The sequence below is a fragment of the Symphalangus syndactylus genome, chromosome 19, assembly GCF_028878055.3.
Source record: "Symphalangus syndactylus isolate Jambi chromosome 19, NHGRI_mSymSyn1-v2.1_pri, whole genome shotgun sequence".
NCBI lineage: Eukaryota > Metazoa > Chordata > Mammalia > Primates > Hylobatidae > Symphalangus > Symphalangus syndactylus.
Genome location: NC_072434.2, coordinates 57,798,756 through 57,814,880, shown reverse-complemented (window position 1 = coordinate 57,814,880; position 16,125 = coordinate 57,798,756). Strand labels below are relative to the sequence as shown.

Sequence of the window (16,125 nt, the reverse complement as noted above, 5' to 3'; positions counted from 1 at the left end):
GAAGAAATTAACAAATTGGGAAAAATTTAAACTTCTGATTTGGCCAGGTGTGGTGGCTCACGCCTATAATCCTAGCACTTTGGAAGGCCAAGGCAGGCAGATCACCTGAGGTCAAGAGTTCAAGACCAGCCTGGCCAACATGGTGAAACCCCGTCTCTACTAAAAATACAAAAAATTAGCTGGGTGTGCTGGCACATGCCTGTACTCCCAGCTACCCAGGAGGCTGAGGCAGGAGAACCACTGGAACCCGGGAGGCGGAGGCTGCAGTGAACCGAGATCGTGCCACTGCACTCCAGCCAGGGCGACAGAGTGAAACTCTGTCTCAAAAAGAAAAAATAAATAAAGCTTCTGGTTTTCAAAAGAGAAGCCATAGAGTGTGAGAAAATATTTGCAAATCATGAATCTAATAAACGGTGTTGTTTCAGGGTCTAATATCCAGCATTGATAAGGAACTTAAATAAACTTACAAGAACAAAACAACTCCCATTAAAAAGTGAACAAAGGGCCGGGCGCGGTGGCTCACGCCTGTAATCCCAGCACTTTGGGAGGCCGAGGCAGGCGGATCACGAGGTCAGGAGATCGAGACCATCCTGGCTAACACGGTGAAACCCCGTCTCTACTAAAAAATACAAAAAAATTAGCCGGGCGAGGTGGCGGGCGCCTGTAGTCCCAGCTATGCGGGAGGCTGAGGCAGGAGAATGGCGTGAACCCCGGGGGACGGAGCCTGCAGTGAGCCGAGATCGCGCCACTGCACTCCAGCCTGGGTGAAAGAGCGAGACTCCTCAAAAAAAAAAAAAAAAAAAAAAAGTGAACAAAGGACATGAACAGACACTTTTCAAAAGACAAGCATGTGGCCAAGAAGCATATGAAAAAAAGCTCAACATTACTGATAATTAAAGAAATGCAAATCAAAACCACAGTGAAATACCAACTGACACAGTCAGAATGGCTGTTATTAAAAAGTCAAAAAATAACAGATGCTAGCGAAGTTGCAGAGAAAAAGGAACATTTATACACTGTTGGTGGGAGTGTAAATTAGTTCAACCATGTGGAAGACAGTGTGGTGATTCCTTAAAGACCGAAAAACAGAAGTAGCATTCGACCCAGCAATCTCATTACTGGGTATGTATACCCAAAGGAATATAAACCATTCTATCATAAAGACACATGCATGTGTATGTTTACTGCAGCACAATTCACAACAGCAAAGACATGGAATCAACTTAAATGCCCATCAGTGGTAGACTGGATAAAGAAAATGTGGTACGTATACACCATGGAATACTATGCAGCCATGTTCCTTTGCGAGAACATGGATGGAGCTGGAAGCCATTATCCTTAGCAAACTAATGCAGGAACAGGAAACCAAATACCACATGTTCTCACTTATAAGTGGGAGCTAAATGATGAGAACACATGGACACATACAGGGGAGCAACAGACACTGGGTCCTATCAGAGGGTGGAGGGAGGGAGAAGGGAGAGGATCAGGAAAAATAACTAATAGGTACTAGGCTTAATACCTGGGTGATGAAATAATATGTACAACAAACCCCATGACACACGATTACCTATATAACAAACCTGTACAGGTACCACTGAACTTAAAAGTTAAAAAAAAAAAAAAAGATGTTTCCAGAATATATAAGAAAACAACCTGATTTTCTTAAATTGGCAAAAGATTTGATCAGGCCTCACCAAAGAAGATATACAAATAGCAAACATGCACATGAAAAGATCATTAGTCACTAGGGAAATGTGAATTAAAATTACAATGAAAAACTACCACACATCTATTAGAATGGCTAAAATTAAGACTAACCATATCAAGTTTATTACAATGTGGAACAAGAACACTCACGCTGCTGGCAGAAATGTAAAATGCTACAATCACTTTGAAAAAAAATTTGGCAGTTCCTTAAAAAGTTAAATGTACACCCACCATATGATCTAGCCATTCCACTCCTAGATATTTGCCCAAGAGAAAGGAAGGCATATGCCCATACAAAGACTGTTCACAAATGTTCCATTTTATTTGTAATTGCCCCAAACTGGAGCCAGCCAAAATGTCCATCAGTAGGTGAATGGATAAACCAGCTGTGATACATCCACACAATATGTGTGGGAATATGACTCAGCAGTGAAAGAGAATGTACTATTGACACACCCTTCAACATGGATGAATCTCCACATAAAGATGTTGAGTGAAAGAGGCTAGACAAACAAAAAGTACTATATGATTCCATTTATATAAACTCTAGAATCAAACTAATTTATAGTGGCAGAAAGGTCATTGTTTGCCTAAGGCTGTGGGGGGCGGGTAGGGGAAGAGGCAGGGCTAGGGTCTAGGGGAAGGGATTACCAAGGAGCAGGACGAAATTTTGGGGTGTGATGGGTATGTTTGTTGTCTTGATTGTGGTAAGAGTTTTACCACACGTTAAATACATCAATAAAGCTATTAAAAAAAATGGCACAGAAAGATAAAGTAACTTGGCCAAGGTCTCACAATAATAACAACATGCCATCAAGTAGACATACCATATTTAATGACTCCCCTATTATTGGATATTGTGTTGTTGTCAATTAGAAATAAAGCTGTGATATAATCGCTCTGTGTTGGATATCTTTAATTATATTGAAGCCTATTTCCTTTTTCCTTAAGCCAGGTTTCGAGAAGTAAAATTACTCGACGGGCCAAAAAGCATGTACATTTTGAAGGCTATTAAACAAGAGGGTCTCCAGGAAGCTTATAACAAGACCCACGCCTCTCAGTCACTTCTGTAGCCCATTTTCTACCAGCACACTTCCTTATCAGGAAGGGGCAAGTAGATTCCTTTTTGCCTCTCATTTTTGCTCATGAATTCCTCATTCCTGACTTCCTGTGGAAACGCAAAGGGTTCCCCTGAGCTATTATGACCCATCTCTCCCCTGGTGGCTGTGAGGCTTGAGGACAGCAATGGCAGGGAGTATCTTCTATGACTGTGGGCATTGGTCCTGTCCACTCTGGGATGCCCTTGGCTAAAATCATCTCCCTATGAGTCACTTGCACCAGGGGCAGTGCCCCACCTGCTCCCAGAGCCCGGAAAAGTGCTACTCTCACCTGTTTCTTGGTGTCCACTTCCAGAATGTCCATCAGGTTAATCATGATGTTTTTGTGCGTCTTCTTGTACTTCCCGACACGTAGTGAGACAGTGAGCCAGCCAGGGCGCCCCGTGCACATGAAGGTCTTGCTGCCCTGCTCCTTCCATTCCCGCACCTGCAACCACAGGACAGAGGGTGAGCTGGCCCCACTGGGAATCCCCAGAGCAGCCTGCAGCCCTGCTTTCATTGAGGGGCAGCTGGGAATGATGCCTCCATCAGGCACTGGAGAAAAAGAACGATGAAAAGGCCTGCTGGCCCTACCCTCTGGCACCCCCCTGGCCAGCAAGGCTGACAGAAAAGCCAACATATTGCTACACCACAAGGCAGAATGATGAAAGAGCTAGAAGAGAGGATCAGAGTGTTCTGAAAACATTAACTCTAGCTGGGAAGTTCAGAAAAGGTTTTGTAATGGTGATAACAGCAAGTATAAAAATGATGACCATTTACTGGGTATTCCTAACACACTAGGCATCTACTGCACACTGTCTTGTGTAATTCCTATAACAGTCCCAGGAAGTTAGGATGACACCCTTTTTTTGAGGATGAGGAAATTCAAAAGCAAAAGAACTTGTCCAAAGTCACACAATTGGTAAATGGCAGAGCTGAGATTCATAGCCAGGACTGTTTGACTTCAGGACAGGAAAGATAGATGGAGTTGTGGTAACAGTTCACAGGGTAATAGCTAACATGTATGGAGGCTTATCACATGCCAAGGCCTGTTTAAACATTTGTGTATGTTAACTTATGTATCACTTTGAGGGGGAGAGGAGAAGCAGGGAAGGACCGCCAAGCCAATGGAAGGAAGAGGTTTTACAAAACCTCTAAGGTAAGTGACCAGAGCACAAAACACAGAACAAATGGCCCACGGATGACAAGCCCATCAGAAACGCAGGAGGAAGTGTTTCTTTTCTGCTGAGATAGACAAGTGCAGGGGAGGTGGATATTTGTCGTTTTGACCTGTGACCATCCATTTCCTCTTCATCCACTTCTAACAATCCCCATCTTCCTTTGGTCCAAGTGAGACTGATTCTATTCCCCTACCCCAGGAGGTGGGTACATGGCTGAGGTCTGATTCTATCCTTCTGGCCAAAGAGATAGGTTAAGAGATGGTTCTACGACCCAAGTCAAGCCAATAAGACCAGTTCCAGGACAGCCACTCTACTGGGGTCGCTAAGCTGGTTGGATATGAGCCAGAAACTGTTGGGGCCTCTGCAGGGAGACAGGCTCCAGAGAATGAAGTCAACCTAGAAAAGCAGGGCCAACAGATGGCAGAGGGATGGACAGATGGAGATGGGGGACAGAGGATCCTGGATCCAGCCATGATCCAGTTGTACTGGATCTGCCTGATCCAGTTGTACTCCCAGACTTTTCAGGACCTGAGCCAATAAAATCCCTTTTTGCTCAAGTCAGTTTGAATTGAGCTTCTTTCACTTGCAACCAAAAGTCTAGTCTAATACTGGTCAGGTCTCCTGGAGAAGGCTGCACTGGAGCTGGCCAAGCAAACAGTTCAACAGGGGGAAGGACTTTTCTTTGATCAGAGGCCAGGGAGCCAGTAGGGGGCAGGTATTAAGGAAGAGATTCCTGTGATTTGGGGGAAAAGGGATGATAGGTGGGATTCCATGACCAACCAGGTCTCATCCCTGCCTGAATCTGCAGCCACAGAGTTTGATACAAGCCCAGAGACGGGAGGGAGTGATTAGGGATGCTGCATTGAAGCTGGAGGCCAAAGAGAGAGCCCAGAAAAAAGGGCAACTGGGTCAGACAGCTATTGCAAGCCAGGTGTGATGCTGAACCAGACCTACAGGGGGGAAGGCAAAGCCTGGGAAAGAAGAAATGTCAGAGTTCAGGCTCTGAAATTGAGCTAACCTAGGTTCCAGCCCCATTTACTGGCTAGTCTTCCTGAGCACATGACTCACACTCTGAAACTCAATTTTCCCTGTTTGTAAAACAGGCACAAGATCTACTTGTGTGGGTTGCTGTGAGGATGGCAATGGCACATGGCAGGTCCGGGGTAGAGGCTAGTCCAGCTGGGCCCCAGTTTTCCTGCTCACAGTGAACCTTGTGGCTTAGCTGAGATTAATAGGCACTCGCTAGGCTGTTTTGAGCCAGGCCCTATGGGCCATAGGCGAGTCACATAACAGTCCCTGCATTCTAGGAGCTCACAGTCTGACAGGGGAGACAAGAGGTAAATGGAGAATTAGAACTCGAGAAAAGAGCTAGAAAACAGGGTGCAGGCGGGGAGGGAAGACAGGCAGAGGCTCTGGAGCCACGACTGTGACCAGCAAAATCCAGAGCTACAGGGCAAAGCACTTCCAGACACTGCATTCTCCCACCAGGCCCCAGGTCTTATGCCTCATGGGAACGTCTCTCCGCATCCATCTTCATGCCCTTGCCTGCAGCACCCAGCGCGGAGCAAGCAGAATATGGAGGCTGCTACACCTACGGAAGGGTGGCAGCAGGAAACAGAAGCTCTCTGCAACCTGATGCCAGCAAGAGAGGAACATAAAGAGAAGCAGAGTGAGTCAAGAAACTGCCCAGGTCCCTGGATGCAGAGGAGGCTCCACCGTGAACCACAGCAGGTCACAGCCTCCGTGGGTACCTGAGGAACTGAGAGATGGACCGAATGCCTTTATCAAGGAGTGAGCCCTCCGTCACCAGAGGCTGTGAGGCTCTTCCCTCCCGCTTCTGGGCTGGGTTCTACCTTCTTGCTTTAGTCTTCTATCCTAAACCCAATCAAAAGCGTCTTGCTGTACAAAATAAAGTCCAAACTCGGCCTTGGCATCAAGGCCCCTCTCCAGCCTAGCACCAAACGGACTTTTCGACGTTCTCCCGCCCCTGCTCTGCACTTGTCGGCTTCCTAGCCTTTCCTCACACCAGTCCCTCCAACCACACACCTTCCCCCAGTCATTTCCCATACTTCCCAATCTCTAGACCCAGCTCCACCTCCCGGAAGCCTTTCCTTCTCTGAAATGCTTGGGCCGGGTGAGAGTTACCTGAGTGCTGCGCACCTCCCCCTCTTCCCCTTCTTCATCTCCCTCCAGGTACCCGCATATGCCCTGCACACAGTGGGCACTTTGCCTGTTCTGTTCCCCCGCCCCCATCACATTTTTGTTTCGTTCCAATCCCTCCCCAACGCCAGCTCCCCACCCCCCCGGGAAGTCCTGGCCGCCCCCGCACCGCAGCTCCCGTCGCCACCTCGCGTCCCGCTATCCCCGGCCCTGAGTCCTGGCCGCACCCGGCGCCGCTCACCTGCTTCTGGATGTCCCGCACGCGCTGCTCGTGCAGGCGCGGCGCGCTGCTGAGCTTGAACACCACCCAGGCGCGCACGTAGTAGTAGATATCGAAGATAAGCGAGAGCGGCAGGAGGAAGAGGCACACGAATACCCAGCGCTGGTGGATGAGCACGAACTCCAGCCCCTTCACGCGCACCCACAGCAGGAAGAGCAGCGCGCACACGGCCAGCGACACGGCGGGCTCCATGGTGCGGCGCCGCGCGTTAAGGGCTGCGGGTTGGCGCCTCCTGTCACCGCCGCCAGCTCCGCGCCTGGCCCGCTCTGCGCCTGCCGCCAGCCGCCAGGGGAGCCCGGGATCGCCCGCCGCCTCGCGATTGGCTCGGGTCGCCGAGGTTCGGTGGGCCGAGACCCGGGCGGCGACCAATGGCTAGCCGCGCCGGGGATCGGACCAGGAACCCGCAGCTTTCATTGGCTGCGGGAGTCCGACCGCTCCACCCTTTTCTCCCCGCCGCCTCGCCAGGCGGGGGTGCCAGGGACTGGGTGCCGGTGGGGTCCGCTGCGGATACCGGGGGCGGGCAGCTGGGACTCAGGGCCCCAGGCCCTCGGGGCTGTGGGGCCGCCTCCCCCAAACGCGCCTTAAGCGGTTTTGCAGTGGCTTTCCGCCTGAGGGCTGGGAGGCGCCCCGGCCCTGAGTCAGTCACCCTTTGGCCGGGCAGGCGATTCCCGGGCGCAGAGGATGGAAACGTGGCGGTAACCTCTGCAGGTCGTGCCACTCGCTGTGCGCCAGGCCTCCAGAGGCATCCTTTCATTTTTAGGGGGGCACTTTCCACGAATTCATTTGAGCTACACAGCAGTGCTGGGCAGTGGGGAATGGTGAGCTCCATTGTGTACACTTGGAAGCAGCCCAGAAAGGTGAAGACCTGTTCGTGAACTCCAGAGACCATTGGAAGCGTGGAAGGCTATGGCTGGCACTCTTCCTCTTTTTCCAGTTCGCGGAGGCAGATGGGAGGCCCGGAGGAGAAAGAATGAAGGAAGGCATTTCAGCCCGAGTAAACTCTCCAGGCCCCCTCTGTGCCAGGCAGTGTTGCAAGCCTCAGGTAGGGTGGTGAGCAAAGCAGATGGCCCTGCCCTCACTCCGCAACCAGTGTAGGGGAGCTGCCACGGTTACCAGCAAAAGCTGAAATCCAGCGCCATTTGCATTTCATATGGAATTTTAGGAACTTTTCGAGATGTTTTAGTTTAGAAGCTAAACATGACATCCAGGTTCCTCTCTGTCTGGCCTTGCATACCTATCCAGTTCCCTCTCCATTCATCTCTGCCCTGACATGCACTCTTAGGAGGCTCCCTGGGCCTCAGCATTCCTCATTTGCGCGCCTCTGGTCAAGCAAGTACCTCTGAATGCCCTTTCCCATCCGCTTCTCAGAGTTCAGGTCACACATTCCGAAGCCAGCTCAGGGCCACCTCTGAAACATTTATAGCACTCCCCTCCCCATCCAGATGCTCATTAAATAGTGTGCATCTCTGTCACCGTTCTTTCATGTTATTTTATAATTGTCTCTTTATGTGTCTCTCACCCCCACAGACTGAGCCTTAGGGCAAACAATGTCTTGTTCACTTTTGTCCTTCCAGCTTCTAGCACAGTGCTTTGTGCACAGTAAACACTCCAGCGGCTGTTGACCAATGAATGAATGAAGATTGTAGGCTCAAATATTCAAGTTATCAAAGTGCAAAGAATGAGAGGTTGTTTGCACTGGACTTCAAAAATAAATAGCCTGGACCCGTACTGTCTTACACAACGGCTATGAGCTACTGGTATGTGGCTAGTCCAAACTGAAATGCCCTTTAAGAGTAAAACACACACTGGATTTCAAAGAATTGGTACAAAGAAAAAATGCAAAATAGCTCATTAGTAATTTTTATGTTAATGACATGTTGAAATAACATTTTGATATATTGAGTTAAGTAAAATATAGTATTAGAATTAATTTCACCTGTTTTATTTACTTTTTTAAGGTGGCTACTAGAAAATTTAAAATTACAGGTTTGTCTTGTATTACATCTCTAGAAGCTCCAACCAACAGGGGGACGCTGAAGTATGAAGAGGAAAGCCGATGTGAAAAATGCCTCTCCCCGATTCTGTCTGACTCTGTTAGAGGGGGCTTTGCTTTAGAAGCTTAACCGTTCTGATTATTTTGGGGGTATGAAGTAATCTGGAAAGTAAAGTTTACCTAAAAATTAACTGAAGAGTGTTGTGTAGGAGAAACAGTGGAAATTACTGGTTAATCAGAATAGTTTTTATACTTGGGAAGAGAAGGATGGAGTCCCAGAAAGTAGATAAAACTGATCTTTAGGAAACAACTCCCAAAAAAGGAAAGGAATAAAAAAGTACTCAGGCTGGGTGTGGTGGTTCATGCCTGTAATCTCAGCACTTTGAGAGGCCAAGAGGGGCAGATTGCTTGAGCCCAAGAGTTCAAGACAAGCCTGGGCAACAGGCTTGTCTCTACAAAAAAAAAAAAAAGAAGAAGAAAAAGAAAAAAAAAAGCTGGGCCTGGTGGCATGCACTTGTAGTGTCAGCTTACTCAGGAGGTTGAGGTGGGAGGATCGATCACTTGAGCCTGGGAGGTCAAGGCTGCAGTGAGCCATGATCACGCCACTGCATACCAGTGTTAGCAACAGGCTGTCTCAACAACAACAACAAAAAAGTGAAAAAGTACTCAGAACAGTTGTTTGTTCAGTGTGCACGTTTCTCATTCTCTCTTCCTGCCTACCCTCCTCATATTTCTGATTCTTCTTTTCTCTCTCCACAAACTCTAATCCTTTGGGTTGCTTTTATCCAGGTAAGGAAAACAGTCACTTGAGTTGAGCCAATCAATTAATTAATTTTTTCAGTTAACATATAGTAAAACTGCTTAATCTTTGTAAAGCAGATGAATTTTAGCATGATGAGGATTCCTGTAACTACTACCGCAATGAGGATATAGAATAGTTCCACCACCCCAAAAAACTCCCTCTGCTGCCCCTTTGTAGTCATACTCTCCCCCACCTCCTAGCCCCTGGCAATCATTGCCCTCTTCTGTCACTATAGTTTTTTTTCCAGAAGGTCATATGAATGGAATCATATGATATATAACCTTGGACCTACTAATTTTTGCTGGAGTCAAAGCAGCTCCCTTTGTCAGGGAATCTACGCATATTATACATTACTTACAGAGTTGATGGAGCATGCAAACAGTCAGAATGCTTAGGAATAAGATGTTCTGGGCAACAACTTTTCAGGTTAACTAGGTAAACCCCTTTTATAGTTTGACCATGTAGCAATCTTTCTACAATGTGCGAGCCTCTATTTCTTTCTTAATAGAGCCTAAAGAACAGTTTTTTTTTCCTTCAATTAAGGAGCATGATAAATACCAGAGTCCTAACAAATTGCATTTTCTTATATTCGTACAGTGCAGCTACTGAGATCATTTGATCTTTGCAACCGGTCTCAGGAGTGGCAATGCAGGGAATTAATATGTGTCTTTTTTTAATAAATGGGGACATTTAGACTCAGGTTAAGTGACTTACCTGATCAATATCTTATTCTGGTGAATAGAGAATTCTAATGCAGTTGGTCTGCAAACTACACTTCACACAATAATCCAGGGAGCAGATTCAAATGATGGAAAGATCCAGAAGATGGGAGCCATTCATGTGGTTCCATTCCATAGATATGAAGTAGAAGTTTTAGAATAGGGTTTGTTGAAATGTGGTTTGCAGACCAACTGCAACAGAATGCTTGCTAAAATGCGGAGTCCTAGACTCTACCATATCCCACTGAAGCTAAATCTCCAGAGGTGGGGCCAGAAATCTACTTTTTAAGAAGGCATCTATGTTATTCTTATGCATGCTAAAATTCAGGAGATTGGACTGAATATTAATCCTGGAACTTCTTTAAGAATATTACCTTTGTTTGGCCAGGCACGGTGGCTCACGCCTGTAATCCCAACACTTTGTGAGGCTGAGGCGGGCAGATCACAAGGTCAGGAGATCAAGACCATCCTGGCTAACATGGTGAAACCCCATCTCTACTAAAAATGCAAAAAATTAGCCAGGCATGGTGGTGGGCACCTGTAGTCCCAGCTACTCGGAAGGCTGAGGCAGGAGAATGGTGTGAACCCAGGAGGCGGAGCTTGCAATGAGATGAGATCACGCCACTGCACTCCTGCCTGGGCGACAGAGCAGGACTCCGTCTCAAAAAAAAAATACATATATATTTATATATATATATATAAAATATTACCTTTGTTTTCTTTGTTTTAAAATAAAGCCCTAACAGGCCAAGGTTGGTGGCTCATGCCTGTAATTCCAGCACTTTGGGAGGCCTTGGGGAGGTGGGTCGCTTGAGGTCAGGAGTTCGAGACCAGCCTGGCCAACATGGTGAAACCCCATCTCTACCGAAAATACAAAAATTAGCCTGGCATGGTGGTGCACACCTATAATCCCAGCTACTTGGGAGGCTGAGGCAGGAGAATGTTTGAACCCAGGAGGTTGAGGCTGCAGTGAGCTATGAATAGCACCGCTGTACTCCAGCCTGGGTGATAGACAGACCCTGTCCAAAACAAGAAGTCCGAATGCAGATTGACCAAGTTGGTTAATTCATTGGTTCAGTGAGAATTTGAAAGACCCAGTTCTGGCCGGGCGCGATGGCTCACGCCTGTAATCCCAGCATTTTGGGAGGCCGAGGCGGGTGGATCACGAGGTCAGGAGATCGAGACCATCCTGGCTAACACGGTGAAACCCTGTCTCTACTAAAAATACAAAAAATTCTCCGGGTGTGGTGGCTGGCGCCTGTAGTCCCAGCTACTCCGGAGGCTGAGGCAGGAGAATGGCGTGAGCTCGGGAGGCGGAGCTTGCAGCGAACCGAGATCGCGCCACTGCTCTCCAGCCTGGGCGACAGAGTGAGACTTCGTCTCAAAAAAAAAAAAAAGACTCAGTTCTTTTTATCTTTTGCTTACTCTTGTCTTCTCAGGTTAACTCCCCTGATGATGGCAGAGCAGCTATGTTCCAGGTGCTACATCAGATACAGCAACATCTAACAAAATAAGGGGAACCAATTTCAGATGGAAATTAACCATTTCTGCAGCACATTCATTCAATGATTTTAAATGTGCGGGAATTATGCAAAATGCTGGGGACACAGTAGTGAATTAGACACAGTTCTTGTCCTGACAGATCATGTGTGGATCTAGGTAATCAACAAATAATTATAAATCAACATCATAAGTACTATGATAAGCGTACTATGGAAGCACATGAAGATATCTATCTATCAATCCACTGATAGGTAGATAGAGATATGCAGTCCCGAAGGGCTTCTGAGAGGAAGTGATGAGTAAGCAGAGATACCACGGGGTAAGTGGAAGTTAGCCAGGTGAAGTATTGGGTCTAAGGAATAAGAGCATTCCAGAAGAGGGATGCCATGTGCAAAAAGCTCAGAAGGAGGTGAGTGGATGTGATATTTAGGGGAACTGAAAGTTTATCCTGTACAGTACAAACAACAGAGAACTACTGGGAGATTTTTGACGAGAGAGTGCCACCATTATCACAATATTTAGGACAATTGCTCTGACTGCAGGAAGGGAGACAAATCAGTGGTGAGCAGGAGTGAGGCCAGGTAGGGTGCCGACAAAAATCCAGGTGAGAAGTGATGAGGTTACAAAGCTAAGGTAGTATCAGTAGAAATGGAAAGTAGATGAATAGTTGGAGACAGATTGAAGAAGGTAGGAAAAAAGAAAAGGAGTCAAAGAGGATTTCCGGGCATTTTGCTTGGATGACAAGGATGTTTACCAGCACGGCAGAGAATGTAGGTTTAGAATCAGTCTTGGGCTTAGAGTGGGAGGGAAGATGAATTAGAAGTCATCTGGTGTGGTGAAAAGAAATGATAGCTGGACATCTTCAGGGTGTGCATAGCAAAGCCACAGAGTACGTCTCCTGTATCCTTTCCCTTTGGGTTGCTGATGTCTTCTTCCCAAGATGTCAATGAATCAATCTGACAGATGAGCCCTTACTAAAGCACGGCTGTCTCTGAAGCAATAATATTTTCTTGAAAGGAGATTAATAATAGCTATAACATTATATTTTATGTAAAAATCATTGTATTGCTTCTGTAAACATGGCATATGCTTTTCTAAACAATTCAAACTATACAGGGAAGTACAGAGAAGAAACTAAAAATTGACTCATTCCATCATGCAGATGACTGAAGTTCACGTTTTCATAACATTCCTTTTAGACATATCTCTAGGCCTATATACACATATGTATAGTATTTAATAAAATAAGAGCAACTCTACAGGAGCTTTACAATTTGTTTTTAAAAAACTTAACAATATACTGTAGACATATGGTTTCTTTGTATTCCAGTGTGTGTATTCAGGTGTATGTGTTTAGGTGTGTGCACACCTATATGTGTGTAGCTTAATTTATTCAAAGAGTCTATTATTGAGAGATATTTAAGTGTTTTTAAAGTTTCGTTATGATGAGCAAAGTTTCAGTGAATTTTCCTTATTATTCACATTTTCAAACTGTCAACCTAAATAACAACGAGAGGCTCTCTAAAAGAAATATATTTGGGAATAAAACATTGTGATGGGAATACATGTGCCATAGTAAGCTATGTGCATTTTCAGGGAGGTAAAGAAAGACAAAGATTTTTAAAGGAAAAAATGAGGAGGATTACACAATTGTTTTGAAATAATTATCCTTGGCTGCAAAGATAAGTAACAAGGGTTATGCCTTACCGAGAGTACACAGGAAGTTGCTGGGCAGATGTCCTTGCAGAAGCATTTTTTATGTAAGCTTGTGATGGCCTTTAGTCCAAGGCTGTGGTTTTTGTAGTCTTTTTTTGTTATCAGGCATACACGATAACCCTCTTTTCAAGGCCTTCCCAGCTCTATTTATCAGGGTTTTCTTGACATTAGTGACTCCATTTTGATGCTGACACTGTTACAAAACTTATAAAATTTTCTTAAAATAAATTTATATTTTAAAATCTAGGCCAGGCATGATGGCTCACACCTATAATCCCAGCACTTTGGGAGGCTGAGGTAGGAGGATAGCTTGAGCTCATGAGTTTTGAGACCAGCCTGGGCAATATAGCAAGACCCCATCTCTACAAAAAAACAACACAACCTATTGAAAAATTACTCTCTAAAAATGCTACCCACAGGATATAAGAATAACAATGTCTCCACCTTTTTTTTTTTTTTGAGATTGAGTCTTGCTCTGTTGCCCAGGCTGGAGTGCGGTGGCACGATCTCGGCTCACTGCAAGCTCCGCCTCCCGGGTTTAAGCCATTCTCCTGCCTCAGCCTCCCGAGTAGCTGGGACTACAGGCACCCGCCACCACGCCCGGCTAATTTTTTGTATTTTTAGTAGAGATAGGGTTTCCTCGTGTTAGCCAGGATGGTCTCGATCTCCTGACCTCATGATCCGCCAGCCTCAGCCTCCCAAAGTGCTGGGATTACAGGCGTGAGCCACTGTTCCCGGCCCCCAATGTCTCCACCTTTATATCACCATGATGAATCAACAGACAATTATAAATCAATTATAAAACAATGATCTCTTTGTTGTTTAAATGGTAGGAATTTCAGATACTTAGCTGGTTGCTCCATCTGGCCTTTTAGTATCTCCCATATCACACATAAAAGGAGTTTGCTTAAGACCAGTCCACCATGGAGGAAATTCATCCACCAGTCTCCTTTTCCAGACTGCCAAAATGTTTAGTTCTCAGGGCTTTCTAGATAAGAAAAACAAGTGAATGTCCCAGACTGACCAGTCATCGTGATCCAAAGGCAGTCAGCAGAAATCAGTGTCATTACCATTTCTACCCTTGGTGCTGTGGCAGGCCAGAGTGTTTTCACCCTTTATGATCATTCTCAAGAGCAGTTCTTACTGTTCCTTTGTGACTACAACCTTCTTTGTGGTCAGGTCAGTGACAAACTTTCTGACCAATGTTCTTGAGTCAACACTCATTCATTTAAGAAAGCAATCAGTAAATCATTGAGTATTAAACATCTTCAGAGTAGTCATAATGTGCCTACGTATTAGCTTGTATCCCCTGTTATTTATTGGTTTTAATTTTCTTCTGGGTGGAACTTTATGATATCAGGGGCTTATTTCATACCTTCCAGCTGCCATCATGGATGGAAAGGTATAGAACATGGAAATTTTTACAATTCAGATGGAGAATGGAGGACAGCATGCTTAGGGAGCTGTAGCTATGCTTTAATATAAACCAGTCATGCTGCCAGACGCTGGACATAAAACGGAAAATGAGATGTTCTTCTTTTTTTGTTTTTTTCTGAGACAGAGTCTTGCTCTGTCGCCAGGCTGGATCTCTGCCTCCTGGGTTCAAGCCATTCTCCTACCTCAGCCTCTTGAGTAGCTGGGATTACAGGTGCACGCCACCACACCCAGCTAATTTTTGTATTTTTTTTTTAGTAGAGACTGGGTTTCACCATGTTGGCCAGGATGGTCTTGATCTCCTGACCTCGTGATCTGCCCGCCTAGGCCTCCCAAAGTGCTGGGATTACAGGCATGAGCCACAGCGCCTAGCTGAAATGAGATGTTCTATGCTCAACCCTCATGGAGCAAGGCTTGTCAACCTCAACATTATTGACATTTTTGGTCAGATAATTCTTTGCTGTGGGGATGTCTTAGGTATTGCAGATTGTTTAGTAGTAGCTGGATGCCACTAGCACCCTCCACCAAGTTGTGACAACCAGAAATGCCTCCAGACATTGCCACATGTCCTCTAGGAGGTAAACTCTTCCCTGGTTGAGAACCACCGGTGTAAGGGGAAGACAGACAGAACGAGAAATCACAAGTGAAATTCTTCTCAAGTTACACAGTAGAGAAACATAGACTGGTAAAGCAAGGACTTCATGAAGTCCAGGACCTGACCTCTCAGAATGTGATCCTTGGACAGGCACTCCAGTCTGGACAACAGAGCGAGACTCCATCTCAAAAAAAAAAAAAAAGTGAAGGCCGGGGCACGGTGGCTCATGCCTGTAATCCCAGAACTTTGGGAGGCCAAGGCAGGCGGATCATGAGGTCAGGAGATCGAGACCATCCTGGCTAACACAGTGAAATCCTGTCTCTACTAAAAAATACAAAAAATTAGCCGGGCGTGGTGGCAGGCGCCTGTAGTCCCAGCTACTTAGGAGGCTGAGGCAGAAGAATGGCGTGAACCCGGGAGGCAGAGCTTGCAGTGAGCCGAGATGGAGCCACTGCACTCCAGCCTGGGAGACAGAGCAAGACTCCATCTCAAAAAAAAAAAAAAAAAGTGAATTAAATCACAAATATCACAAAATCTAGAAAAATTATGTTATATTTTAATTAAACTGCCAGATACACTTCTCTAATACTTTTCTCCCCTACATTTTGGGGCTACATTCTCTTTTATCATTTCTTCATGTGACAACAATTTTTTTGCATTTTATATAGAGAGAATAAAATGATAATCCCGACCTTCCAACATGGTTGATTAAAATTTATTTTTTTATTATTGATAGTTTAGAACAGTTTTAGGTATATAAATAGCTATTGTTAATACTATAATACAATTTGATTGTTGTCAAATTTGGTAAAGGCTCTATTAAGTTTCTTTTTTTTTTTTTTTGAAATGGAGTCTCACTCTGTGACTCAGGCTGGAGGGCAGTGGCAAGATCTCGGCTCACTGCAACCTCCACCTCCCGGGTTCAAGCGATTCTC

At 45.7% G+C, this 16,125-nt stretch overlaps 1 protein-coding gene and 1 long non-coding RNA gene across 3 annotated transcripts in view; one reads left to right on the top strand and one right to left on the bottom strand.

Annotated features, from left to right (window-relative positions):
- Window positions 1-6,763, bottom strand: part of DHCR24 (24-dehydrocholesterol reductase) — a 34,080-nt gene extending 27,317 nt beyond the window's left edge. The window contains exons 1-2 of one of the 2 annotated variants that reach the window (XM_055234089.2): window positions 6,390-6,763; window positions 3,100-3,255 (exon numbers count right to left, since the gene is read on the bottom strand). In XM_055234089.2, the coding sequence (XP_055090064.1) occupies window positions 3,100-3,255; window positions 6,390-6,620 (387 nt within the window). In that variant the 5' untranslated portion in view covers window positions 6,621-6,763. The remainder of the gene's footprint in view (window positions 1-3,099; window positions 3,256-6,389) is intronic. The other variant, XM_063613892.1, reaches the window with a different exon arrangement.
- Window positions 6,764-6,888: 125 nt separating this feature from the next.
- On the top strand, window positions 6,889-8,358 carry LOC129458416 (uncharacterized). Its single transcript, XR_008649618.2, has 2 exons — window positions 6,889-7,470; window positions 8,003-8,358. It is a non-coding gene; the product is annotated as an uncharacterized lncRNA (long non-coding RNA).
- Window positions 8,359-16,125: the final 7,767 nt, after the last annotated feature.